Source organism: Odocoileus virginianus, chromosome 9 (genome assembly GCF_023699985.2).
Source record: "Odocoileus virginianus isolate 20LAN1187 ecotype Illinois chromosome 9, Ovbor_1.2, whole genome shotgun sequence".
NCBI classification, from domain to species: Eukaryota; Metazoa; Chordata; class Mammalia; order Artiodactyla; family Cervidae; genus Odocoileus; species Odocoileus virginianus.
The window spans coordinates 46,810,674-46,838,477 of NC_069682.1; the positions used below are offsets into that span (position 1 = coordinate 46,810,674).

General features: G+C 38.2%; 1 protein-coding gene across 5 annotated transcripts in view; it reads right to left on the minus strand.

Moving 5' to 3' along the window:
- HAO1 (hydroxyacid oxidase 1) overlaps positions 1 to 27,804 on the minus strand; it is a 137,103-nt gene that overhangs the window by 44,326 nt on the left and 64,973 nt on the right. For 2 of the 5 annotated variants that reach the window (XM_070472306.1, XM_070472314.1), the window contains one exon: positions 2,888 to 4,211. The exons of 1 other annotated variant lie outside the window; for it this stretch is intronic. In XM_070472306.1, coding sequence (XP_070328407.1) covers positions 4,074 to 4,211 — 138 coding nt within the window. In that variant the 3' untranslated portion in view covers positions 2,888 to 4,073. Of the gene's footprint in view, positions 1 to 2,887; positions 4,212 to 20,745; positions 21,825 to 27,804 lie in introns of those variants that run through there. 2 more of the 5 variants (XM_070472307.1, XM_070472308.1) reach the window with 2 other exon arrangements.

The window sequence follows — 27,804 nt, forward strand, 5'->3', positions numbered from 1 at the left end:
CACCTCTCTCTCCACACCTTTCATTTTTACTAAAATCTTACAAGTAGGAAGCACAAGCATTGAGGAGGATGTCATGCATTTAGTCCCTCAAAGAAATAGATCAGGAATTTCAGATCAGGATAAAGACCACAGAAAGAAAATAGTTAAAGGTATAGAGTATTATCATGTAGTTTGCCATCCAAGTTGGTTCAGTTTTGAGAGTGAAAGGGGGCAGGACAAATGCTAAACTGAACTGAGCAGTGAGACACAAGGCGGAAAGTGGGACAATCCCTGGCAAAGGTGGATGGAGGTGTCCTCAAGGGAAAAGTGATAAAAGTGTCTGTAATTATTTTCAGAACTTCACACTCAGAGAAGCAGTGAGGAATCAGAGGGGCTTATGTTGGACAATACCAGGCTGAGCTGAGCTTTATAAACACCTGCAGAGTTCTTAGGCAGGATGGATTCAAGGAGTCCCAAAGAAACAGGTAGACATTTATGTTATTGCTCTAAACTCTGAGAGGTAATGGAAGCTTAAATTGGCTGATATCAATGGGGTAAAGGTCAGACATGATTGATATAAAATGAAGAGACTTCTGCAACTTATCTGATGTAGGAAATCTCACATAGGGTAAATCAGAGGTGATTTTTCTTAGTAACAGAGTGATGCCATTAGCAGTATTTGGGAAAAACACTAAGGCCAAAAGGTTAAGCAACACACTCAAGTTCATCAGCTAATAATAACATGGCCTCAGGTCCACCCTCCAGTAAAGAGATTACTGTAAAATGATGAGAACCAAAAGGAGATTGCAGTGAAAACCATGAGATCACAGAAATTGCCTGTTTCTGCAAGCTGTGGTAAGACCCTGGACTACAAATCTGAAGATGTGCCATTGAGTCCTGTTCAATCAATCTTTAGTTTATTTCCTCGGCAAATTCCTTTTTTCTGAACTGGGCTCTAAGAAGCATCTGGAGGCACTGGCAGGCCAGCTGTTCTGAGAAGGCCTCGGCTAGGACAGCTGTCCTCTGCTTCATTTTATCTTCTACCCTCTACCTGGCTAGTCCAGACTGTTGCAGATGAGAGCAGCAGAGTTTTGAGAGACAGTGGAAACCCAGGTCTCTACCACAATCTGTTGACCAAAATGAGTCACCAGGTCAGACCTAATACAAGGAGGAGAACTGGGGCCATTACTGCACCAAATCTATCAACCAACCAAACATAGAGTATGAGGTTTAAGGGCTGGGGTTGGAAGATTGTTTATAACTCCTATATAAGAAGCCACCCCTGAATTTATTTTTAACTAAACATTTGCTCTGTTTAATTCACAGAGCTGTTGAAAGAACCTGTTGTTTCTGATTCAACAGTAAATTAAAGGTGAGGTTTCAAGGGGGGGCACAAAGAAACAAATACTTTACCACAAACTGAATTGCTACTTGTATAATTAGATCTTTGGGTGTACCCTTACAGGGCAAGATTTATATCCATCTCTGGGAACTTTGGAAGGAGAGAAGGAAGGAAATCAATTGAAAGAGGGCTTCGGATCCCAGTTGGTGTTTGTTTGAAAGTTAACACAGAGTGGCCCTTATCCTGGCCACCCAATAAAGTCCACTTATCATGTCTTGGGAGCTTGTGCCACTTCAGGAATCTGGTTGGGAGAGTGCTTCTCTTTACCTGGAAGGAAAGCTTCCCACCTGATCAATATAGGACCTGCTAGAACTTTCTTAAGCAAAGTATCCCCACCTAGAACTTTCTTGACCTTGATCAAGTCAGAACTAGATAGCACTGTGTCTGCAATCTCAAAAAAAAAAAAAACACTGAACACTCTAGCCCTGATATGTGTTCTGTCAGAGACTGGCTAGTTGCTCATCAAAGAGTTTCCTCTTTCTGGGCACACAGCCAAACTACATCTCCTGACACCCTGTATCTAGGTGGGGATGCAGGATTAGCTCTTGCCAATGGAATGTGAAGCGAAGACATCCCTTTTGGTTGAATGTGGAGATCAGCAAATTGTAGCTTACTGGCCAAATTTGGCTGGCCACTTGTCTTTGGAACTCAGCCACCTCCATTCATTAACACATTGTCTATAGCTGCTTTTACATTGTGACAGCAAAGCTGAGTCATGTAACAGTGAATATGTTATTCCCAAAACTTAAAATATGTACTATCTGTCCCTTTACAGGAAAAAGACGCCAACCTTGGTTTAAACATCTTAAAATTGAGTACCTGTTCCATTCTCTCTTCTGCTTGTCTGCTATCTAGAAGATGTTTGTACAATTTGAAGTCATGACTGTACTTTGCAGAAATCATGAAAAAATGTGAATCCTTGAATGACTGCATGGAACTGAGGCCTGTGTCCAGACAACCAGCCCACCCATACTCCTTTAAGACTCACATTGGACTTTGAGATGGATAAAAAATAAAATGTTGGTATGTGAAGGCACTGTAACCTGGGACTTATTTGTCACAGAAGTAAACACAACTTACCTTAGATAATAAACATGGGAAAAGCAGTAGAAACAAGATATTATAAATGGGAGTAACTGTAGCACATAAAAATCAATACATTGGTCCAAGGCCTATATCAAAGCTTGGAAGAGAGAGAAGTGGCTACCATTTTCCCTGAGACTGAGATGAGATGAATTGGCAGAAAACCCTTGGAGACCAATTCTAGCACCAATCTGAAAGTCTTCTTCCTGTACATGACTTGAGGAAAATCAGAGGTTCAAGCCCCTAAGAATAGCTCTCTGTTGGCTTGTCATTAATGCCTGCCTTATTTTTTTTAATTACTATTAAAGGGTGATTTATTTTGCAATGCAAACATTCCAGACAAGAGTATGTCCAACAACATAAGTTACTCCATAATAAGAAGGACATTATTATACCCTTTTAAAAAGAAACTAGGCAAACAAGTCAGAAATATATTTTTATGATCTCAGAGACAATTAGAATCTTAGACACCTAGAAAAGAGAGCTACAGAAAGAAACATAGGTGCTCAATGGGAAAGGTAAACTGCATAGCTGTGCACCCTTTGCTGAGTAAGGTGCAGTTCTGGACTCTGATATAATCTAAACAGGTATTCAGTTCAGTTCAGTTCAGTCGCTCAGTCATGTCCGACTCTTTGTGACCCCATGACCACAGCACGCCAGGCCTTCCTGTCCATCACCAACTCCCGGAGTCCACCCAAACCCACGTCCATTGTGTCGGTGATGCCATCCAACCATCTCATCCTCTGTCATCCCCTTCTCCTTCTGCCCTCAATCTTTCCCAGCATCAGGATCTTTTCAAATGAGTCAGCTCTTCGCATCAGGTGGCCAAAGTATTGGAGTTTCAGCTTCAACATCAGTCCTTCCAGTGAACACCCAGGACTGATCTCCTTTAGGATGGACTGGTTGGATCTCCTTGCAGTCCAGAGGACTCTCAAGAGTCTTCTCCAACACCACAGTGCAAAAACATCAATTCTTTGGCTCTCTGCTTTCTTTATAGTCCAACTCTCACATCCATACATGACCACTGAAAAAACCATAGCCTTGACTAGATGGACTTTTGTTAACAAAGTAATGTCTCTACTTTTTAATATGCTGTCTAGGTTGGTCATAACTTTCCTTTCAAGGAGTAAGTGTCTTTTAATTTCATGACTGCAATCACCATCTGCAATGATTTTGAAGCCCAGAAAAATAAAGTCAGCCACTGTTTCCACTCTTTCCCCATCTATTTGCCATGAAGTGACGGGACCAGGTGCCATGATCTTAGTTTTCTGAATGTTGAGCTTTAAGCCAACTTTTTGCTCTCCTCTTTCACTCTCACCAAGAGGCTCTTTAGTTTTTCTTCACTATCTGCCATAAGGGTAGTGTCATCTACATATCTGAGGTTATTGATATTTCTCCTGGCAATCTTTAGTTTTTCTTCACTATCTGCCATAAGGGTGGTGTCATCTACATATCTGAGGTTATTGGTATTTCTCCTGGCAATCTTGATTCCAGCTTGTGCTTCCTCCAGCCCAGTGTTTCTCATTATGTACTCTGCATATAAGTTAAATAAGCAGGGTGACAATATACAGCCTTGACATACTCCTTTTCCTTATAAATTACCTTGAATTCAGAGGCCAAACTGTATTCCGTCCACAGCATCCTTGCCCTTCATCTGTCCTGTCACTTCTTTTTCACCAGAAGTCACTTCCTCTGGTAATTCTTCCCTGTACACACCACACATGTTCTTTTTTGTCTTCTTCAGTCCCTGAAATTAATAGGTGCCTCAGGAAAGCATTAATTATACTACAAGTATCATTTTACACATCCATCTCTCCTATAAGATGTTGAGCTGGGGCCACTCCCTGACGTAATTTCTGGAACATAGAATGTGCTTAATTTGTATTTCATTCTCTAGAATTCTAGGTTTCCAAATCTATTAAAGAATTAAAAATGACTTGGGGAATACATACAAATATGGATTCTGAGACTTATTGAATCAGAGTATCCAGGAATAAGACTATGAGACAGTATTTTTCACAAAGTGATTGTAGGGCACTGATTGCCATGCTCCAGTCCTTCTAACCAGGAAATCTTCCAATCCTAGGAACCTAGTTGAGCTGTAGCACTTTCCTTTGGTGGCTCTGCCAGGCCCGCAGACCATGGAAGTGGGCTGGGGAATAGCATTCATTTCTTTAGTCAGTTATTGAGGGCCCCCTATGTCTAGGGTTTGAGGAAAACATAAGAAATAGAATGGATAAGAATTCTGCCCTCATGGAGTTTATATTCTAGGAAAATAGAGGGTGATGAAAAGCAAGGTGAATACATACAGATTATAATATGTTTGTAATATGTTGGAAAAAATAAACCAGGGAAAGAATAGGAAGTGGTTATGATACAGGTCTGGAACCTGGGACTCTTTGCTTAAGTGCTGCATTGCTTGTATCTGGACACACCTTTCCTTGAACAACAAAATACAAAGAAACAATATGGGATTAAAAATAACTATGTGCATGCACAGTTGGGGCAAAAGGATAAAAAGATATGAAAGATCAAAATACACAATGAATATTACTCAGCCATAAAAAGGAACACATTTGAGTCAGTTCTAATGAGGTGGATAAGCCTAGAACCTATTATACAGAGTAAAATGAGTCAGAAAGAGAAAGATAAATACCATATTCTAACACATATATACAGAATCTAGAAAAATGGTACTGAAGAATTTATTTACAGGGCAACAGTGGAGACACAGACATAGAGAACAGACTTATGGACACAGGGAGGGGAGGAGAGGGTGAGGTGTATGGAAAGAATAACAAGGAAACTTACATTACCATATGTAAAATAGATAGCCAATGGGAATTTGCTGTGTGTCTCGGGAAACTCAAACAGGGGCTCTGTATCAACCTCGAGGGGTGGGATGGAGAGGGAAATGGGAGGGAGCTTTGAAAAGGAGGGGATATATGTACACCTATGACTGATTAATGTTGAGGTTTCCCAGAAAACAGAAAAACTCTATAAAACAATTATCCAATTAATTGTTTAATTAATTTAAAAAATTAATCAATTTAAAAAATCTCAGTTGCCATTTCTGAAGAATCTGGAGCAAAAGCAGTGTACTGCATGTGCCCTCTGTCCTCAGCACCTCCTAAAGGGTGGGCAGACCACCTAAGCCACCCCTCTGACCTGACACCTGAACACACTTCTACCCTGACCCCAGGTAAGCTTGCCTCCCACTCAGGGAGGGAGCAAGCAAGAGAAGCTGTTGTTCATTTTCACTCATCCTTCATGCAGCAGGTGCCCCGATAAGGCCTTGTCTGGATTTCTTGTCTGGCCTCTGACCAAATACTATTTATTAAGGAGGCCAAGAACCCTGGTTGGTAGCAATTAGAGAGTGCTATTTTAAAGTGCATTACCAGGGAAGCCCACGGTGAGAAGGTTGCACAGAGTAAAGATCTGAAGGATAAGAGATCAAGAATGATTTCTTGGAGAGGAGGTTTCTAGGACAAGAGAAAGTGAACAGATACCAAGGCATGACCATTCCTGGCAAGTGTGAGAAACAGGGAGGAGGTAGTGAGTGAAAGGGTAAGTAAAACAAAACAGGGTCCCAGGGGTTAAAGGTTAGTGCCACATCACTCTGGAGGTCATTGTAAGGTGTTTGCCCCTCCTTCATGGGTGATGGGAGCCATTGGGGGGTTCTGGGCAGAGGTCAAATTTGTTTTTTAATAGCCTGACTATGGCTGCTATGCTGAGATTACACTGAAGTGAGCACAAGGGTTGAAACAGGGAAACCTGTTAGAAAACTGATGTCCTAATTCACACAAGAGATGATGGTGAGTCAGACCAGGGCTTTTGTAGCAAGGAAGGTGATGAGGTGAAATCAGATGCTGAACATAATTTAAAGGTAGAATCAACAGGTTTTGTTTGCAGATCAGGTGTAGAGTAACAAAGAGAGAATCAAGAAAAACACCAATGTTTGAGAGCTGAGAACTGAAAAGATGACAAGTAATTCACTAAGAGAGAGAAGGTAGAAAATTATCAGATGGGGGATGGATATCGGATGCTCATTCTTGGATCTGTTAAGATGAAACACCCAAGTGGATATGTAAATAAGGTTAAAGGTCATCATTAACCAATGCATTTCTTCCTCACCTATCTCTCTGGCTTGGACCTCCAATGCCCTAATTCAAATCTCTATTTTCTAAGAAAAGGGATAATTTCAGATGTTGGTAAAATTGCTTTGTGAAACCATAAAGTACTATAAACTGTAAGTTATAAAGTACAAGTACTATAAACTGTAAGTTTTATATGTGGAAGCCCTAGGAAGATGCCATCAACTCCAAAAAGGGCCTTTTATTTGGCCTTTGGAAAAGTAGACTTTAGGAAACATGCAAGAGTCCATAGCCCCTCAGGGTTTTGGGGCCAGAGAAATACAAGTTGGGTTATTTGCAAGCAAATATAGTGCCTTTTCTGGAAACCTTCATAGTTTGCTAAACTTCTGGAAAATTAAACACCCACCATTAAATCATAACCAAAGGAGACATAAAGTAGCGACTGACCATGCACTCCCACCTATTGTGGCCTGAGAAGTAAAAGCATTATGTCCAGCAAGAGGAAATATGATTTCAATTGAGAATATCTGAAACCCATGGATTTCCTTTCTAAAGAAACCATAGTCCATTCTTTCAATCCATCTCCCACTTGCATTCCATCTTGCAACCACCAGCTCTGCCCCTGCTCCCACCCGTCAAATCTTGGTAGAAACAGCTGTCACCACAAAAGTCATAGCTGGGCCAAGGCAGCCAGCTGGCTCTGTGATTCACAAACAAATTAACCTTGGGATTTTATTTTGAGCAAAGGGGCTTCCTATCCTATGTTCTTAGTGGCCATCCATATTTTTGCTCTTGGATAAACAAACACCAACTCAAATGTCACACAGACTGAGCCATATTGTGGGTTTTCAGGGCCACTACTCACTACTGCTTTTTTAAAAAATATTCTTAATCAAAAGTTTTTATCTCCTGACTTTTCCAGTGACCACTTCAAATTATCTGATCCATACCTGGGGTTTCATTTCTCGAAGGGGAGTAGTGGGAATATCGGTGTTCCATTAACAGTTTAACAAATCATTTCTCAAAGAGAAGGCACAGAGTTAAAAGATGACATAATATGGTATTTACAAGTTTTAGGAAATCAGCCATTGTATGTCTTGCAGCTCAGCACCATCTACTGACCATAAAGGGAAAGAACATGGGAGTGAGAACAAGAAGACAGGAAAAGAGAGGGCACAGAAAGGAGGTGAGAAAGAAGAGAAGGCTAGAGAGGAAGAGGAAAAGAAAAAGGACAGATCAAGGAGGAAAAGGAAGGCAAGAGAAGGGAAGTTACATTTAAGAAAAGGAGTCTGGATTTTCACTCATGCAAATCTTCATGCCATACATACAGAAACTGACTTCAGAAGGTTTCGTTTCTATTCATCAAGGATGCAAAAGAATTTCAGGTTGTCTATTTACAAGAAAAATCACTTTAAAATTTTCAAATTTTTAAAAATAGTTATCCTGGTGTGGCATTGTCAAATGGATACATATATAAGTCAAAGGAATAGAATAAAGAATCCAGAAGTAAACTCTTATGTTGAGTCTTATTTTTCTACAATGGTGCAAAGACAATTCAATGGAGAAATGATAGTCTGCTCAACAAATTGTGCTGAAATGATAATATAAAATATGTGCAACCTCAACCCATAACTTACATAAAATTTAACTAAATATGGACTACAAATGTGAATAAAACATTTTCAAATGTTAAACTGGCTTTCAATACCTAGAATTCATCCCAGGTATGAAAGGCTAGTCAAACATTTGAAAATCAATTAATGTAATACATCAACAGGCTTTAAAAGATAAGCTTCTCCATCATATCAATAAATTCAGAAAAAACATTTACAAAAATCCAACACTCTTTCATGATGAAAAGAAAAGGAACTCTCAGTAAACTGGGAATAGAGAACTTCCTCAACTTAATAAAGAGTATCTACAAAAGCCTACATCTAACACCATACTTGATGATGATAAAGTAGAAGTTTCAGCTATAGCTAGGAACAAGTAAAGGATGTCCTCTCTCACCAATCCTTTTTGACATCATCTTGGAAGTTCTAAATAGCATAATAATACCAGTTACCCTGGTGGCTTACTTGGTAAAAAATCTACCTGCAATGCAGGTGACCTGGGTTCTATCCCTGAATTGGGAAGGCCCCCTGAAAGAGGGCATGTCAACCCACTCCAGTATTCTTGCCTGGAGAATCCCCATGGACAGAGGAGCATGGCGGGCTGTAGTCCATGGGGTCACAAAAGAGTCAGACATGACTGAGCGACTAAACACACACACAAGAAAACAAAGAAATCGTTTGGGGAAGAAAGAAATAGAACATTGTTTGCTGATGACACAATCATCCATATAGAAAATCTTAAAGGATTAACAAAAAACTTCTGTAGCTAATAAACAAATATGGCAAGACAAAAGGATATAACGCTAATACACAAAAGTCAACTGCTTTTCTACATGCCAGCAATGAAAGAGTAGAATTTGAAATTAAAAACACAATGTCATTTACATTAGCATCCAAAAATGAAATACTTAGGTATAAATCTAACAATGTATGTATGAGTCAATGTGAAGAAAATTATAAAGCTCTGATGAACAAAATTAAAGAACTGAATAAATCAGGAGACACTCCATATTCATGAATAGAAAGACTCAGTACTGTCATGATGTCAGATCTTACAAACTTGATCTACAGATTTAATTCAATTCCAATCAAAATCCCAGCAAGATAATTTTGTAGATATTGACAAACTAATTTTAAAGTCTATATGTAGTGGCAAAAGACCCAGAATAGCCAACACAATATTGAAGAACAAATTTGGAGGGTTCATAAGACCAGACTTCAAAACTACTATAAAGCTGCAGTAATCAAGACAAGATTGTGTTGGTGAAAGAACAGAGAAATAGATCAATGGAACAAAATAGACAGCACAGAAATAAACTCACAATACAGTTGACTGATCTTTGATGAAGGAACAAAGGTAATACAACAAAGCAAATATAGTCCCTTCAACAAATGATGCTAGAACAATTGAACTTCTGTATTAAAATTTTAAAAAATATAAAGACATAAATCTTACACCCTGCACAAAAATTTTCTCACAATGAACCACAGACATAAATATAAAAAGCAGAACTATGATATTCTGAAAAGACAATACAGAAGATCTAAATGACTTTGGGAATGGTGATGACTTTTTAGATAAAATATCAAAGGCATAATCCATGAAAGAAGTAATTACTATAAGTTAGGCATCATTAAAATTAAAAACAGTCTGCTTTTCAAAAGACAGTGTTCAGAAAATAAGACAATATATGGATTGGGAAAATGCATTTGCAAATGACATATCTGATAAAGGATTCTTACCCAAAATCTACACAATCTTAGAATTCAACCAAAGAAAAAGAACAACCAAATAAATAAGATTATGAACAACCATATTAAAAAGTGGGCCTTAAAAAACTAGGAATAAAACCACCATATGACCCAGTAGTCCCACTCCTAGGCATATACCCTGAGGAAACCAAAACTGAAAGAGACACACATCGTTCATTGCAACACTATTTACAATAGCTAGAACATGGAAGCAATCTAGATGTCCATCGACAGATGAACGGATAAGGACGTTGTGGTATATAAACACAATATTACTCAGTCATAAAAAGGAACGCATTTGAGTCATTTCTAATGAGGTGGATAAATCTAGAACCTATTATACAGAGAGAAGTGAGTCAGAAAGAGAAAGATAAATATCGTAGTCTAATACATATATATGGAATCTAGAAAAATGGTACTGAAGAATTTATTTACAGGGTAACAGTGGAGAAACAGACATAGAGAATAGACTTATGGACATGGGGAGAGGGGAGGAGAGGGTGAGATGTATGGAGATAGTAACATGTAAACTTACATACGTAAAACAAATAACCAACAGGAATTTGCTGTATGTCTCAGGAAACACAAACAGGGGCTCTGTATCAACCTAGAGGGGTGGGATGGGGAGGAAGACGGGAGGGAGTTTCAAAAGAGAGGAGATGTACACCTATGACTGATTCACATTGAGGTTTGACAGAAAACAGCAAAATTCTGTAAAGCAATTATCTTTAAATAAAAACTTAATTTAAAAAACAGTGGGTCTTAACAGATGCTACCAAAGAAGAACACATCACCAAAGAAGTCCATCACCAACTCCCAGAGTTTATGCAAACTCATATCTATCAAATCGGTGATGCCATCCAACCATGTCATCCTCTATCGTCCCCTTCTTAAAGGTATATGAAAAGACAGTCCACTCTATATGTCACCCCAGAAAAGCAAATTAAAACAGCAGATTACCACTGCATACCTACTAGAATGCCAAAATCTGAACCTTGATGACACCATGTGATGACAAAGATGTAAAACAACGGGAACTATCATTCACTGATGGTGGGAAAGGAAAATGGTGCCACTACTTTGGAAGATATCTGGCAGATTTTTACAAAAGAAAATAAGCATTTTCAGCACATGATACAGTCATCATTTCCTTGGTATTTATTCAAATAAGCTGAGAAAACATGTCCACTCAAAAACTTGTGTATAGCAAGTTCCAAAACTTGAAAGCAACCAAAATGTTGTTCAGTAGGTGATAACTACATAAACTGGGGTACATCCAGGCAACTAGATACTACTCAGCCCTGAAAAGAAATGAGCTTCTAAGCCACCAAAAGATATGAAAGAACTTTTAATGTACACTACTAAGTGAAAGAAGCCAATCTGAAAAGGCTGCATACTGTACGGTTTCAACTATATGGAATTCTGGAAAAGGAAAAAAAAAAAAAAAACACTATGGAGACAGTAAAAGGTCAGTGGTTGCCAAGGGATTAGGCAGGAAAGATGACTAAGTAGGCTGAAAGGATTTTTAGGGCAGTAAAAATACTCCGTATGATACCACAACATAATACATGTCATTATACATGGATACATGTCATTATACATTTATCGAAGCCCACGGACTGCCAATACCAATGATGAACCATAATGTAAACTATGAATTTTGAATGATTATGATGTGTCAATGTAGGTTCATTAGTTATAACCAATGTACCATCTGGTGGGGATGTCGATAGTTGGGGAGGCTGTGCATGTGTGGGGAAGGGGTATATGGGATATCTATGTGCCTTCCTATTAATTTTGCTATGAACCTTAAAACTTCTCTAAAAAAATAGCCTTTTAAAAATACTAGAAGAAAAGACTTTCCTGATGGTCTAGTGGTTAAGAATCCCCCTGCCAATGGAGGGGACACAGATTTGATCCCTGGTCCAAGAAGATTCCACATGCCATGGAGGAACTAAACTCATGTGCCAGTTATTTAGCCCATGTTTTATAATCCATGCTCTGCAACAAGAGAAGCCACAGCAGTGAGAAGACCACACAAAACAAACCACTGAAATTATCTGCATGTATCAACAAAGACCCAGTGCAGCCCCCCAAAAACGCATAAGTATTACAAGAAAAATATTACTCACAATTATTCATAACAAGGAATAGGGCAGGGGAAACCATAATGGAACTACTGATTTATTTAATATCATGTATGAATCTCAAATTCATCATGTTAAGTGAAGTAAGCCAGTCTCAAAGAATTACATATTGCATTATTTCATTTAATGATATTCTGGAGTAGTGAAAACTCCAGGGACAGAAAATATATCCGTGGTTGCTATAGTAGGAAGAGAGGGTAACATAAAGGGGTATAGAGGAATTTGGAAGGGGTGAAGAAACCATTTTATATCTGGATTGAGCTGATTATTACACTACTGTACATATTTGTCAAAACTCTCAACTCTAAAATATAAATATAGATTTTACTATATGTAAATGATACCATAGTAAAAATGTAAAAAGTAAATGACCTTCCTCTAATATGTGACTTATTTCAGAAAAAGATGGAATTATAAGTATTTTCTACTTTCACACACTATTTGTTTAAATTCATCAATTTATTCTTAAAAGAAAACCCTTGCTAAACAAAGCTAATATTGTCTCCTGGTTAAAATAGCATGCGTTTAAAAATAGTAACTTTAAAAAAAAATAGAAGAATCTGAATTGATAAGTTTTTAGTGTAACATGAACAGTTACATAATCTACATCTTAATGATCAAAATGTATTACAGAGAGAGGATTATACTGGAATTTAATGCAATCTTTGACTAACTTTTAACCTGAATGTTTATCCATGTGAAACATCTTCAGAAACTCTTTCTGGTAGCTTACATTATACAAAGAAATGACTACATGGTTCTGAATGCTGTTCCTTTCTTCTCAAGCTCCAGATTACATCATATCAGCCTTCCCAGAGTTATACTTTTGTTTTTTCAACCAAGGTTACTTCTCAGTCCCAAAGAGAAGAAAAGAGTTCAAAGGTAGCAACCTATATAGGCAGAGCATTTATTGTATTGGATTTATGATGCCAAGAGCAAAGGTTAACCAAAAAAGGAAGAGGAGGATGGAAAAAAAATGTTAAAATTCTCACATCAAAGGCCATATTGCAAAACTAGTATTTACTACATCAGTGGTTTGATCACTGCTCTTTGGATCCTTCATCCACTAACATGATTTGAGGGCTATATAAAATTCATTTATTTAACAATTATTTCTCATAGGTCTGCTATGTAAGCTATGGTGCCAAAAACAAACTTGGGATATGGTGACCCACAAAAAGACAACAGACCTGTCCTAAGACAGCTCATCATCTTTGGGAGGAAGTTGATGCATTAAGTCAGAAATGATGGCACAGTAGGATCACACCTGTCATGGTATCTGAGGAGTAGAGGGGAGGAAGGCAGATGCATCAAAGCATCTGAACCCAGGTGGTATGTTTAGTAACAAAAAATAGGTCAGGGACATTAACTGTTCAGTGACTATTAACCAGATGGATTGAGGAATATAGGCAGTAAGAAAACACAACAGCAGCAAAGATCTAAAGCCTTACAAGTCTATAACTACATAATAATGTAATTAAAGCTTTACCACATTAAAAAAAAATATGCCTGGAAAATATAAGGACTCAATGAAATTGTAAAAAAAAAAAAAAAAATCAAACCTCTCCTTAATTGATCTGTAGCTATCTAATTGAAGTTTGGCCTTGGAATTCAAAATGAAGCAGGCAAAGACTAACAGAGTTTTGCCAAGAGAATGCAGTAATCATAGCAAACACCCCCTTCCAACAACACAAGAGATGACTCTCCACATGAACTTCACCAGATGGTCAGTACTGAAATCAGATCGATTATATCCTTTGCAGTTGAAGATGGAGAAGCTCTATACAGTCAGCAAAAACAAGACCTGGAGCTGACTGTGGCTCAGACCATCAGATACTTATTGCAAAATCCAGGCTCAAATTGAAGAAAGTAGGTAGGGAAAACACTAGGCCATTCAATTATGACCTAAATCAAATCCCTTATGATTATACTGTGGAGGTTATGAATGGATTCAAGGGATTCGATCTGGTAGACTGAGTGCCTGAGGAACTATGGACAGAGGTTTATAACATTGTACAGGAGGTGATGACCAAAACCATCCCCAAGAAAAAGAAATGCAAAAAGATAAAGCAGTTGTCTGAGCAGGCCTTAAAATAGCTGAGAAAAGAAGAGAAGTGAAAGGCAAAGAAGAAAAGGAAAGATACACCCAACTGAATGAAGGGTTCCAGAGGATAGCAAGGAGAGATAGGAACGCCTGCTTAAGTGACCAATGTAAAGAAACGGAGGAAAATAATAAAATGGGAAATACTAGAGATCTCTTTAAGAAAACTGGAGTTACCAAGGGAACATTTCATACAAAGATAGGCACAATAAAGGACAAAAATAGCAAGGAGCTAAAGAAGCAGAAGAGTTTAAGAAGAGGTGGCAAGAATACCCAGACAGACATCCTGGAGTGTGAAGTCAAGTGGGCCTTAGGAAGCATTACGACAAGCAAAGCTAGTGAGGGTGATGGAGTTCCAGCTGAGCTAATTAAAATCTTAAAAAGATCGTGCCATTAAAGTGCTGCACTCATTATGCCAGCAAAGTTGGAAAACTCAGTAGTGGCCACAAGAATGGAAAAGGTCAGTTTTTAATTCTAATCCCAAAGAAAAGCAATGCCAAAGAATGTTCAAATTACCACACAATTACACTCATTTCACAAGATTATGTTCAAAATCCTTCATGCTAGGCTTCAACAGTATGTGAACTGAGAAATTCCAGATATACAAGCTGGATTTACAAAAGGCAGAGGAACCAGAGATCAAATTGCCAACATACGCTGGATCATGTTAAAAGCAAGAGAATTCCAAAAAAAAATCCACTTCATTGACTGTGCTAAGGCCTTTTACTGTGTGGATCACAACAAACTCTGCAATAGTCTTAAAGAGATGGGAATACCAGACCACCTTACCTGCCTCCTGAGAAACCTGTATGCATGTCAAGAAGCAACACTTAGAACCATACATGGAACAACGGACTGGTTCGAAATTGTGAAAGTACGTCAAGGCTGTACATTGTCACCGTGCTTATTTAACTTACATGCAGATCACATCATGCAAAATGTCAGACTCAATGAATCACAAGCTGGAATCAAGACTGCAGGGAGAAATAGCAACAACCTCAGATATGCAGATGATACCACTTTAATAGCAGAAAATGAACAGAAACTAAAGAGCCTCTTGATGAAGGTGGAAGAGTAGAGTGAAAAAGCTGGCTTACAACTCAACATTCAAAAAACTAAGATCATGGCTTTGGGTCCTATCACTTCATGGCAACTAGATGGGGGAAATCTGGAAACAGTGTCAAATTTCATATTCTTGGGCTCCAAAATCATTGCAGAGAGTGACGGTGCCACAAAATTAAAAGACACTTGCTGCTTGGAAGAATAGCTATGTCAAACCTAGACAGTGTTTTAAAAACTGAAGACATCACTTTGCCTGGAAAGATTCATCTAATCAAAGCTATGGTCTTTCCAGTAGTTATATATGGATGTGAGAGTTGGACCATAAGGAAGGCTGACACTGAAGAATTGACACTTTCGCACTGTGGGGCTGGAGAAGACTCCTGAAGGTCCCTTGGACAGCAAGGAGATCAAACCAGTCCTTCCTAAAAGAAATCAACCTTGAATATCCATCGGTAGGTTTGATGCTGATGCTGAAGCTAAAGCTGCAATCTTTTGGCCACCTGATGTGAAAAGCCAAGTTGTTGGAAAAGATCCTGATACTGGGGGAAATGGAGGGCAAGGGGAGAAGAGGGCAACAGAGGATGAGATGGTTGAATGGCATCACTGTCTCGATGGACATGAGTTTGAGCAAACTCTGGGAGATAGTGAAGGATGGAGATGCCTGGCGTGCTGCAGTTCATGGGGTCACAAAGAGTTGGACATGATTTAGTGACTGAACAACAGTAACAGCAATGGAAGTAACCCAGCTGATGCTAAGTGGAAACAGAGAGAACAAAACTAATCTAGAGAAGATGCTACCCCCAAATACAATTATTAATTTGTCTTTATTTAGGGAAAACATTTTGCCATTAATGTTGTTTTTCAGTCACTCAGTTGTGTCCAGTTCTTTGCCACCCCTTGGACAGCAGCACGTCAGGCTTCCTTGTCCTTCACCATCTCCTGGAGCTTGCTCAAACTTATGTCATTTGAGTTAGTGATGCCATCCAACCAATCTTATCCTGTGTCATCCCATTCTCCTCCTGCCTTCAATCTTTCCCAGCATTAGGGTATTTTCTGATCAGTCAGCTCTTTAGGATCATTAAGGTGGCTTATCCAAATTTTCACAGACTATTGTCAAATTGTGTAAAAAAGCAAAATGCATTAGTCAGCCTTACCTCTTCTAGTTTTGAAAGTCTGTGTACTTGGAGTTAGAGTCTAACTAGACTGCTTTCTAATAGATTTCATTTTAGAAATAGATAGTAATCTCTTAATTTTTACACATTTCCTTCAACACAAATGTCTTGCATGTTTAATCTTGGTATTTCTTTGTATAGAAGCTCATCATTCATAGAAAAAACAACCACTCATCCAACAAATCTTTATCTAGGCTCCACTAAATGCCATGTCCAAGAATCTTCATTTGTGTTATGCACTTGAGTAATTGGTCAAATCAATAGTATAAAGGTCTGCAGGTACACATAAAATTACTTAACCAATAGCTTAAATACTTAGGTAAGCTCTCCCCCAAACCTCAAAACCAATAGAAAAAATGAGGGCTAACATGTCACAAACCTAGCCATATTTTTGATCTGTATTATTTTTTTGGTATAGAGTTTCAATAAATATTATTCTTTTAGCAATGCCATAAATTCATTTTTCTATAGCTTCAAAAGCTTGATCATAGTTTTATGGTTCTCAATTTTAGTGAATTTGTCCATACTCAATCATCAGTCTTTGCCCTTCCAAAATATTCATAATAAATAATTCATGAGGAAAATGCCCTTAGTTTTTGCTGGATAACATGTTTTTTTCTATTCTTTCCCTCCTTTTTATTTTAGGTCTCATTCTGTCTCCATTCTGATGTTTAATTGTGGTGGTAATTTAGCAAAGGTAATGATTTTTGAAGGGGTCTGTGATCATTGAAATTTAAGCCCAAATAGCAACCTGTGACATTTTTTAAATTTTATATTGGCACATAGTTGATTAACAATGTTGTGTTTGTTTCCGGTGTACAACAAAGTGATTCAGTTTTATATATATATATATATATTCTTTTTCAAATTATTTTCCATTTAGGTTACTACAGAATACTGAGCAGAGTTCCCTGTGCTATACAGTAGCTCCTTGTTGGTTATTTATTTTAAATATGGTAGTGTGTACATATCAATTCAGGAAGACTTAATAATTACCAAGAAGCCAACATCTTGATGATTTTCTCAATGAACTAAGCAATGGTATAAAGATTTCTCTTCTTCACATATTTTTGTAGTATTCTGCCATATACTTTTCAGCTATTTCTCTGGAAACTATTTGAATCCATGTTTCTCCTAAGCAGTGACACAAGGTGGGCTGGCTTTCATGCTTTCATGTGGATATGGTATTGCTGCAGGCAAAAGGAAGCACTCCTATAATAAACCCTCTGGGTGGGCTTGCTTTATAAGGGTCTTGAAAAGCTGAGAAAGACAAGAAAAGAACCAAGTGTGAAAGTTGAGGCCCTTGTCACCTACACACTGAGTTAAAAGCACACACCAATTACTAAGCATACCTGCCCAAGCTAGTAAATTGACCGATTTCTCACCCACTATTTTTGTTTTTATAAACCAAGGGAGAAACACAAGAAAAAAAGTCTTACTTTTATTTTTTAACTCAAGAAAGGAAAAAAAGGTAAATTTTGCATATTACTCACCATTACCTTTAGGCAGTTACTATTAACTCTTAGAAGTTAAATCAAAAGAAATACAGGATTCCATCAGTCTTGGGCAGTGCTGGAGAATATGCGCTCTGTCTTCACTTTATACATACAACGTACTTTCAGAATTAGATGTCACAACATCATGAGAAACAGTATGTTGAAAGGGTCAACCTGACAGAGTATAATGGTATCTATAGAGAGTTTGTTCAAATTCTCTCTGTTAATGTCTAACTCGTGGGCTGGTACCTGATTTCATTCAAGTGTTACTACTTTCTTCATAAAATCTACTTGTAACTCTTGACTAATGCTGAATCTACATGCCACAGCCTGGAATTCTGACTACAACTAAGAGTTATATGTGGAGGGATGAAATAAATATCTTACTCTAGTCCTCGATCTCACACCTAAAATTATCTCTACCAGTACCTAGTTGTTCCTTAGAGAACTGATGGTAGGAACTGACTGCTATAGGGTATATTTCTGAGCTCCATCCAGAGGACTTTGAATTCCCTACACCATGTCTCTATGCTCATCCACAGGCTGTGTGTGGTCTGAACCAGTGATTTCCTTTAGAAGGTTGACCTTGGGCTATTGGAACCAACTTTGCTGCACAGAGAGCCAGAAGTACCTGGAAATTTGCATCTTCCAAGGTTGACCAACCAGCCCAGTTTTTTGAAGATTGAATGATGTCCCAAAATGTGGGACTTTCAGCACTAAAAGCAGGACAGTCCCAGGTAAACTGAGAAAGTTGATTACCCAAAGTACCCTCATCACCACAAGTGAACGGTCCTTAGTCATATCTGATTAGTGCAGTAATATGAAAGCCCAAAAATATGATGCTGAAGCTGAAACTCCAATACCTTGGCCACCTGATGTGAAGAACTGATTCCTTGGAAAAGACCCTGATGCTGGGAAATATTGATGGCAGGAGAATAAGGGGAAATGGGATGAGATGGTTGGATGGCATCACCAACTCAATGGACAGGACTTTGAGCAAACTCCGGGAGATGGTGAAGGACAGGGAAGCTTGGTGTGCTGCAGTCCATGGGGTTGCAAAGAGTCAGACATGACTGAGTGATTGAACTGATGAAAGCCCAATTCCCTTGTCTTAGGTTGGGACAAACATTCAGGTACAATTTTGTTCCAGAGCACCTTGCAGAAACTGACTGAGGCTGGAGTTTCCCATACCTCGCATCTTCCCTTCTGTATCCGGCCTCTCCTCTCACTTTCCCATGTCTCCTGGAAGCACTTCCTTAGTAAATCATTTGCACCCCATTCTCATCTCAGTGAAATATTGTGAATCCCTGCTCCTTTCCAGGAGTGTGAGAAAATCACAGGACGTGTCTGCCATTGAATTCATATGGCAGTCACAAATTTCATTTTAGCCAAATGTTTAAGCTTATCCTGAACTAAAATACGGTGGTGGTGGTTTAGTCGCTAAGTCATGTCTGACTCTTGTGACCCCACGGACGATAGCCCACCAGGCTCGCCCATCCATGGGATTCTCCAGGCAAGAATACTGGAGTGGGTTGCCATTTCCTTCTCCAGGGGATCTTCCCAACCCAGGTATCGGACCCAGGTCTCCTGCATTGCAGACAGATTCTTTACCAACTGAGCTATGAGGGAAGCCCAGTTATATAGGCAGGTGGGAAAATTCTCTCATATTGGTGATTTTCCTTTTCTTATTTCCATAACTTTGGTCAACTTGGAGGTGGTAAAGATGGCAGAAATGGCAGCAGAGTATAAAGGTGGCTCTTGGGGCAGGGGGCAGGGGGGGTGCGGCAAACAAACAGTTAAAAGAGATAGAATTTAAATAATCAACCCCAAGCGATTAAGATTTGATTAGCTATTATTTAGTGCATCCCAGGGGGCATTTTTTTCTGAAATAAAACTAACATCTTTAGTACATTTTAAGAAAATAATTTTCCCTGCTAGGATATGTAATTCTATCATTTGTATATACCTACAGATATTTTTTCTGAAACCATAACTGAATAAAATATTAATTTGCCCTGGACTGTCCTTTTTTGTGTCTAGAAACTCTGCTTCTCTGACCTGCTCTCTCTTTGAACCACTGAAGTTACTATACAATGAGGAGCAATTTGCAATAATTTACCAAAAAAGAAAAAACACAATAATAAAGTAGCTCTATAACCTGTGTGTTTGATTTAAGGAAAAGGGTTTCCCTTTGAGGACCCCATGAATGAACAAGGTTCAAACAAAGGGCGAGGCGCTAATGAACAGCCTCTGTTTTCCTGCGCCGGGCCCTGAACAGAATGACTTCATTCAGGGCTACTGTTCGTGCATGGAAAGTGCTGGTAAAAAATCCCACAGAGTTCAGACGACCTTTTCCTAACTTTCTTTTTTTTCCCCTATTTGTCTTTCGGGTCTAAGCCAGGGATAACATAAATATTCATCAGCTGATATTTGCAGTAGCTGTGAAGTTATGAATGAGGCCATGCGGCTTGACTCTTGTCCCATCTACAGAAATGGCAGCTTCTCCACTCAGCTTCCAGCCAAAGGACACTTTCCAAAATCCCCAAAGGGTACTAGCAGGCTTTTCAAATTCAGACTTTTCTTTTCTTTAATGCTCAGACCATAAATGCTGTCTGCTCAGTGTTTACCCTGGGATTATAGAAGAAGAAAAAGAAAAACATTACTTTGCCAAGCTTTAAACTTTCAGATGCCTTGACATAACAGGCAAATGTGTTAGTAGCTCACAACATTGGTGGCATATATCAATGGTTATGATGGTTGCAGGTTTTCTTTTTATATTAAATACCAGACAGATACCTGAGGCATGTATTGTGTGAAGGACAGTGAAAAGAATCACAGCCTTCATCTGTTTTTATTGCTTTATTAGTCACCTGGGCAGGTGTTGGACAGAGATGCTGGAAAACACTTTTGAATAAGACAGCTTCAAATAGGTCCTCGACGTTGAGACATAAAAACATAAAAATTGTGCCTGTCATACAGCCCAGAATGGGCTAGCCTCCTTGTAATCCAGATTTTCCACAAATCAGAACTTTAGAATCTGTATTTTTAAAAAATTTTCCAGAGCCTCTTACTCAAAAAAAAAAAGGTAGAAAGAACGTCATAAATGGAAATAAGACACTATGTGGTAGCAAAAAGTCAAGTGATGAATCAATTCCCAGTAGCTAATAAACATAAATAGAACACATTTTTAATAGATACAGTATAAATTATGTCAATGTACAATACTGTCTTTTTAACTTTGCTTATCAGTGTGTTTTATTCAAAACCCAACATCTGGTCTTTGTCTCTGTAGAAGTGTTCCCTATGTATATGAGTTATCTGGATAATCCTAGGACATGAGGATAATTTTTAAGGAGTGTTACTCCAAGAGCCATACTTGGAAGAATCTATTTGGAAACATGCTGTATTTCTGAATTTTATATAACAATTGCAGATCAAAATCTCCTATGATCATTGTTCTGTAGGTTTTCAGGTCCAGCTATCTTGGATAAGATGACATACCTGACAATGGAAATGTCTAAACCACCAAACCATAGAGATGAAAGATAGACGAGCAGGAACTCAGGTGTTCCAATAAGGACCAGATCCCAGCCTGGCAAGAAATCTGACTGGAACAGATATTCATGGCTGGATTCCCGTCTCCTTCTTCATCCTGGAGTCTAGCCTTCCCAGGGCTAGAATGGGAGCCAGAGGCAAGTGCTCAACTGTATTCTCTCTGGCTCCAGCTCTCACCAGAATAAGATCTGATGAAGAACTGTTGGAGAGAGTTATAGGCAATGACCTTCTGCAGGAAAAACTAGTCAGTAGACAGGAATGATGGATTGTCACACATGCACAGAGACACTGGGGAGGCCAGGCGAATTAGAGCATGCAGGAAAGATTTCTTCTCCCTCTGATTCTTTCCCAGCACTGTAAATTCTGATCTGGAAGTAGCAGAGGGAAGAATTAGATGTTGATGTCCTCTCTGTGAAACCCTTTTTCGAAGCACATTGCAATGTCAGAAATAATTTCAATTAGAGACTTTTTGCTCTTACGTTATTGCAGAACAAAATACTCTTATTCAACAATAGCCTATAAAATTTCATGTACAAGTGACTCTATAGTTTGATCTTGGGCACAAGCAACCAAAGATATTTGCTTACTTGATTAGTTTTCTTTGTTTTTAAAGGACTATTTACATATTAAAGGCCACTTTCTGAGTTCTAGCCTTTCTTTCTTTCTTTCATCTTTCTTTCCTCTCCAGGAACACTGCACTTTCCAAAACAATACCTTATCTGTTTAAATACACAGAATTTTGAACAGTACAAGACAATTTGTGATCTGTCAAGGCAGACTACAAGCATAAGTCAGACTGTTTCATTAAAGTGGTCCATGTAATTAATAATCCAAATTGGGAGAGTTTGGGAGTAATTGGAGTATGACCACTAGAAGAATGAGTATTATCCTGGGAGAATGATATAAAACTGGGACTGTTGTGGACAAATAGGAGCATATAATCACCCTACACTTGAAGTCCTCTGGTTGATTCTCTACTTTTATCTTCAGTTTCCACTTTTGTTCTCTGGATAATAATTTGCTTTCCTATTAGGTGATTTAATGCCACTTTATTTGGCTTATACCAAATTATCGTCAATATACATTACTCAAGCTATATCCTCATGAAGTTGCTTTGGGTGATGCCATCTCCCTTCTGTCTTTCCACTGAGGATTTTAAAGTTTTCTAAAGCATATCCCATAAACTGTGCACTTTGCCTATGTATAGGGCCAGTGTTATCTCAAGAAAAATAAGATTAGATTGCTTATTTCCCTTGCTTCTGAGAGATTACTTGGTGGATACCAGAGAGCCAGCTGTTGGTTGTCTCTATATACTGAAGTACACTCAACTCCCTAACCAGCATAGGGATAATTCATGCACAAAGGCGTATCAGACTACTTCCATGGGTTCAGTGTCCACAGATGCTAAAGAGCACCTTGGAGGAAGAGCAGCTTCAACACACTGGTTTTGGCTAATGACTTTGTCATACCTGCTGATTCCTAGCTCCTCTATGTGAATTCTTCTTACTTTTGGGAGATCTTTTTTTAAAAAAATTATTTATTTATTTATTTGACTATGGTCTTAGTTGCAGCACGTGGGATCTTTCGTTGCAGAGCATGGACTTCTCTCTAGTTTTGGCACATGGGCTCAAGAGCACTGGCCCAGCAGCTGTGGCAGTGGGATCAGGAGCCCTGACTTGGCAGCTGTGGTACGTGGACTCTCTACTCTTGGGTGATCTTGATGAGCCACTTTAGCTCTCTTGCTTTGCAAAGGTCCTTTAGAATTGCAATGTGGAAAATTACATCACTTCAATATTCATAATTTTTTGACATAATAAATACCTGAAGTCTACAGATGCTGTTTAAACTGATGAGGACTATTCTGAGAAGAATTTTCACTAAAACTTTTTTTAATTTCTTTCCATTAAAATTTGATTTATTTTGTTATTCAAACTTTGTCAATTACCTCCATCTCTGCCACTAATAGTTGACTGGACCTTGATAAGTTATAATCCTTCTGATCAGTTTCCTAAACTAGAGATCAAAGGGTTGAATTTTCAGTATTTTTCACATTGCAGTCCATAGAATTTTATATCCATATTATATTAATCACTTTAATTAAAATCCATATTATATTAATTAGGCTTCCCTGGTGGCTCAGACAGTAAGAATCCACTTTGCAATTCAAGAGACCCAGGTTTGATTCCTTGGTCAGGAAGGTCCCCTGGAGAAGGGAATGGTTACCCACTCTAGTATTCTTGCCTGGAGAATTCCACAGACAGAGGAGCCTGGTCGGCTACAGTCCATGGGCTCACAAAGAGTTGGACACGACTGAGCAACTAACACTATATTAATTGTATACATACATGAAACATTATGGAAAATACCCGATTAACAAAGGTAAATAGATTTCTTTAATATAAGACTTGAGATACATTAATAAATAGATGTGTCTAATCAAACCACAAGACAATTTTAAATTACCATGATTAATTTATGCACTTCAAAAATAAAGCAGTTAAGAAGTTATATTGCAAGAGTGAACATACTAGCCTTGGAATAACATGTTAAACTTCCATCAAACATTCTGTGGTCTGAAACTGACAGGATGTTTCTGGATTACTGATGCATGGTCAAGCAAAGAAAGACTGCTCACAGTGGGATTAAAGGCATTTCCCTAACCAGTTTCAAATTTCCCAGTTGCAAGTGATGCCATACCCTTTAAGTGTTACAATATTAAGGTCAAAGAACTCATATCATTCCTAAGTTTCTTTTTTAGTGAAAATATGACCAGAGAAAAAATTTAGTTAATTTGTAAGGAGACCGACAAAGTTAGCACACATCTGCACACATCCAAAAACATAGAGTGCAACAAAGGAAACTATAAGCAAGGTGAAAAGACAGCCTTCAGAATGGAAGGAAATAATATCAGACGAAACAACAGACAAAGGATTAATCTCAAAAATATACAAGCAACTCCTGCAGATCAATTCCAGAAAAATAAATGACCGAATCAAAAAAATGGGCCAAAGAACTAAACAGACATTTCTCCAAAGAAGACATACAGATGGCTAATAAACACATGAAAAGATGCTCAACATCACTAATTATCAGAGAAATGCAAATCAAAACCACAATGAGATACCATTACACACCAGTCAGGATGGCTGCTATCCAAAAGTCTACAAGCAATAAATGCTGGTGAGGGTGTGGAGAAAAGGGAACCCTCTTACACTGTTGGTGGGAGTGCAAACTAGTACAGCCACTATGGAGAAAAGTGTGGAGATTCCTTAAAAAACTGGAAATAGAACTGCCATATGACCCAACAATCCCACTCCTGGGCATACACACCGAGGAAACCAGAACTGAAAGAGGCACGTGTACCCCAATGTTCATCGCAGCACTATTTATAATAGCCAGGACATGGAAGCAACCTAGATGCCCATCAGCAGATGAATGGATAAGAAAGTTGTGGTACATATACATGATGGAATATTACTTGGCCATTAAAAAGAATACATTTGAATCAGTTCTAATGAGATGGATGAAACTGGAGCCTATTATACAGAGTGAGGTAAGTCAGAAAGATAAACACCAATACAGTATACTAATGCATATATATGGAATTTAGAAAGATGGTAACAATAACCCAACATGCAAGATAGAAAAAGAGACACAGATGTATAGAACAGACTTTTGGACTCTATGGGAGAAGGCGAGGGTGGCATTATCTGAGAGAATAGCATCAAAACATGTATATTATCAAGTGTGAAACAGCTCGCCAGCCCAAGTTGGATGCATGAGACAAATGCTTAGGGCTGGTGCACTGCGATGACCCAGAGGGATGGGATGGGGAGGGAGGTGGGAGGGGGGTTCAGGATGGGGAACACATGTAAATCCATGGCTGATTCATGTCAATGTATGACAAAAACCACTACAATACTGTAAAGTAATTAGCCTCCAACTAATAAAAATAAATGGGAAAAAAAAGCATAGAGTGCCAAATTAAATTTGAATACCAGCTAAACAACAAAATTGTTTTAGCATAAATATGTCTCAAATGTTGTATGGGATATACTTATACTAAAATTTTTTTGTTGTTGTTTCTACAGAGGACACCTCTTGTTTGATAATCAACCAAATTTCCTTACTCTGGAAATAGCAGGGCCCTTTCCTGGACCTTAGGATTCACAGTAGTCCCATATTCATATTGTACCTTTTCTCCCTTACCATGTTTAATGGATCAAGGGGTTTACAAGTTAGCATTCTAGTCTCTAGTAATCTCAGACTGAAGCTGGAATATAATTCTTGGTGGCAGAGCCAGGTGATGGGAATCTAGGGAGGCTTGTAGCCAAGTGACCTACCGAGTTGAAGTTGTCCATTGCAGTGAGAAAGCAATAAAGCCAACTTTCTGGGAGAACCAAAGGGGGAAAAAAGCAAAACAAATCCTTGGTACTTTTAAACCCCTGGAACCAAGTTTCATAAGCCCCAACTGCATTTATGTTCTTCCTGAGGTTTGGCAGTTCAGCACTTCCTATGATTTAATGAGACGCTAAAAACCTCTCCGACTGCTTGAACTAATTCAACTTGTGTTTTGTTCTTTCCAATAAAACATCATGAGTTATAAAATTTCAATGAAACATTGTTTAGGGTGCTTAAGCAAAAATTAATTCTCAGAAAGGCTAAAAAATTATTAATTGCTCACCATTTTAGGGACAAACTTGCATAATGGAGATGTTCCATACCCACATTACCCCACTGTGTGGCCAAGACCGATTATGCAGGGAGTAGACCATAGGGCTTGCCCAGAGAATATATGTGAGTAGCATTTGGCCACATGATCTGACATATTCCAAGCAACTCTAAAATTCTATGACTTTGTAACATTTCAACAATTTCTCAGTCTCAACTTGCTACACAAATATAATCAAAGAAAAAATGCTGTGTACAATAGCCAAGAGACGGGAGCAACTTAAATGTCCATCATCAGATGAATGGATAAAGAAGATGTGGTACATAATACCAAGGAATATTACTCAGCCATGAAAAAGAATGAAATAACACCATTTGCAGCAATATGGAGGGACCTGGAGATTATCATACTAACCAAAATAAGTGAGATGAAGACAAATGTCATATAATATCAAAATATGCAGAACTATTAAAAATGATACAAAATAACTTATTTACAAAACAGAAGCACATTCACAGACTTAAAGAACAAAACTTACTGTAACAAGGGGGCAGGGTGGAGGGAAAGGATGGACTGGGAGTTTGGGACTGACATGTAAACACTGCTATATTTAAAATAGATAACCAATAAAGGCTTACTGTAAAGCATAGGGAACTCTGCTCAATATTCTATAATAACCTAAATGGGGAAAGAATTTAAAAACAAGATACATGCTTATGTATAATTGAATCACTTTATTGTACACCTGAAACTAGCACAACATTGTTAATCCACTATCACGCATGCATGCGGGTATGCTTAGTAACGTCCAACTCTTTGTGACCTCATGGACTGCAGCTTGCCAGTTTCCCTTGTCCATGGAATTTTCCAGGTAAGAATACTGGAATGGGTTTTCAATTCCTACTCCTGAGGATCTTCCCAACCCAAGGATGGAACTTGCATCTCTTGCATCTCCTGTGTTGGCAGGCAGATTCTTTACCACTGAGCCACCAGGGAAGACCCTAATCAACTATACTCCAATATAAAATAAAAATTTAAAAATACTTATAATCAAGGCCTATTTCATAGTTTCTTTAATGGATTATATTAAACTTTGTAACTCACAAAAAATAAATTTTTAAATGACAAAACCCACCCTCAGGAAGATTATACCTCTTAATATTTTAATAATACCCCCCTTTTCACTTCAGTTTTGCAAATCAAACACAGTTTCAAAACAGCAATTTTTGATCATAAAATGCTCATATATAAATTCATGTTCTTAGAATTTTACATCAAATACTGTGATTTTAAATTTTCTTAATGAAATGCTTTAAGTATTTTCTGTATTTTGATGCCATACATAGAATGTTAGAGTTGATTCTTTAAAAATTTCTATAATATCCCTTACAAATTGTTTTCAATTAATTTAACAAATACTTATTGAATCACTACAATTTTTTATGGAAGGTGGTGGTAATACAGCTAAAACCTAGACAAATTCCCTGCCTTCATGGACATGACAATCCAGCTTCTAGCTCTCTATCCTCATAATTTTTCCTTAGTGATATTTGTTTCACTCTTAGGACAACATAGCATAAATTTATCCATATATTTACTTAACAGCAAAAGTAAGAAAGTAAAAGTCATCACAAGTCCACTTTAATATGGTGGTACATTCTAGAAGCATGACTGGA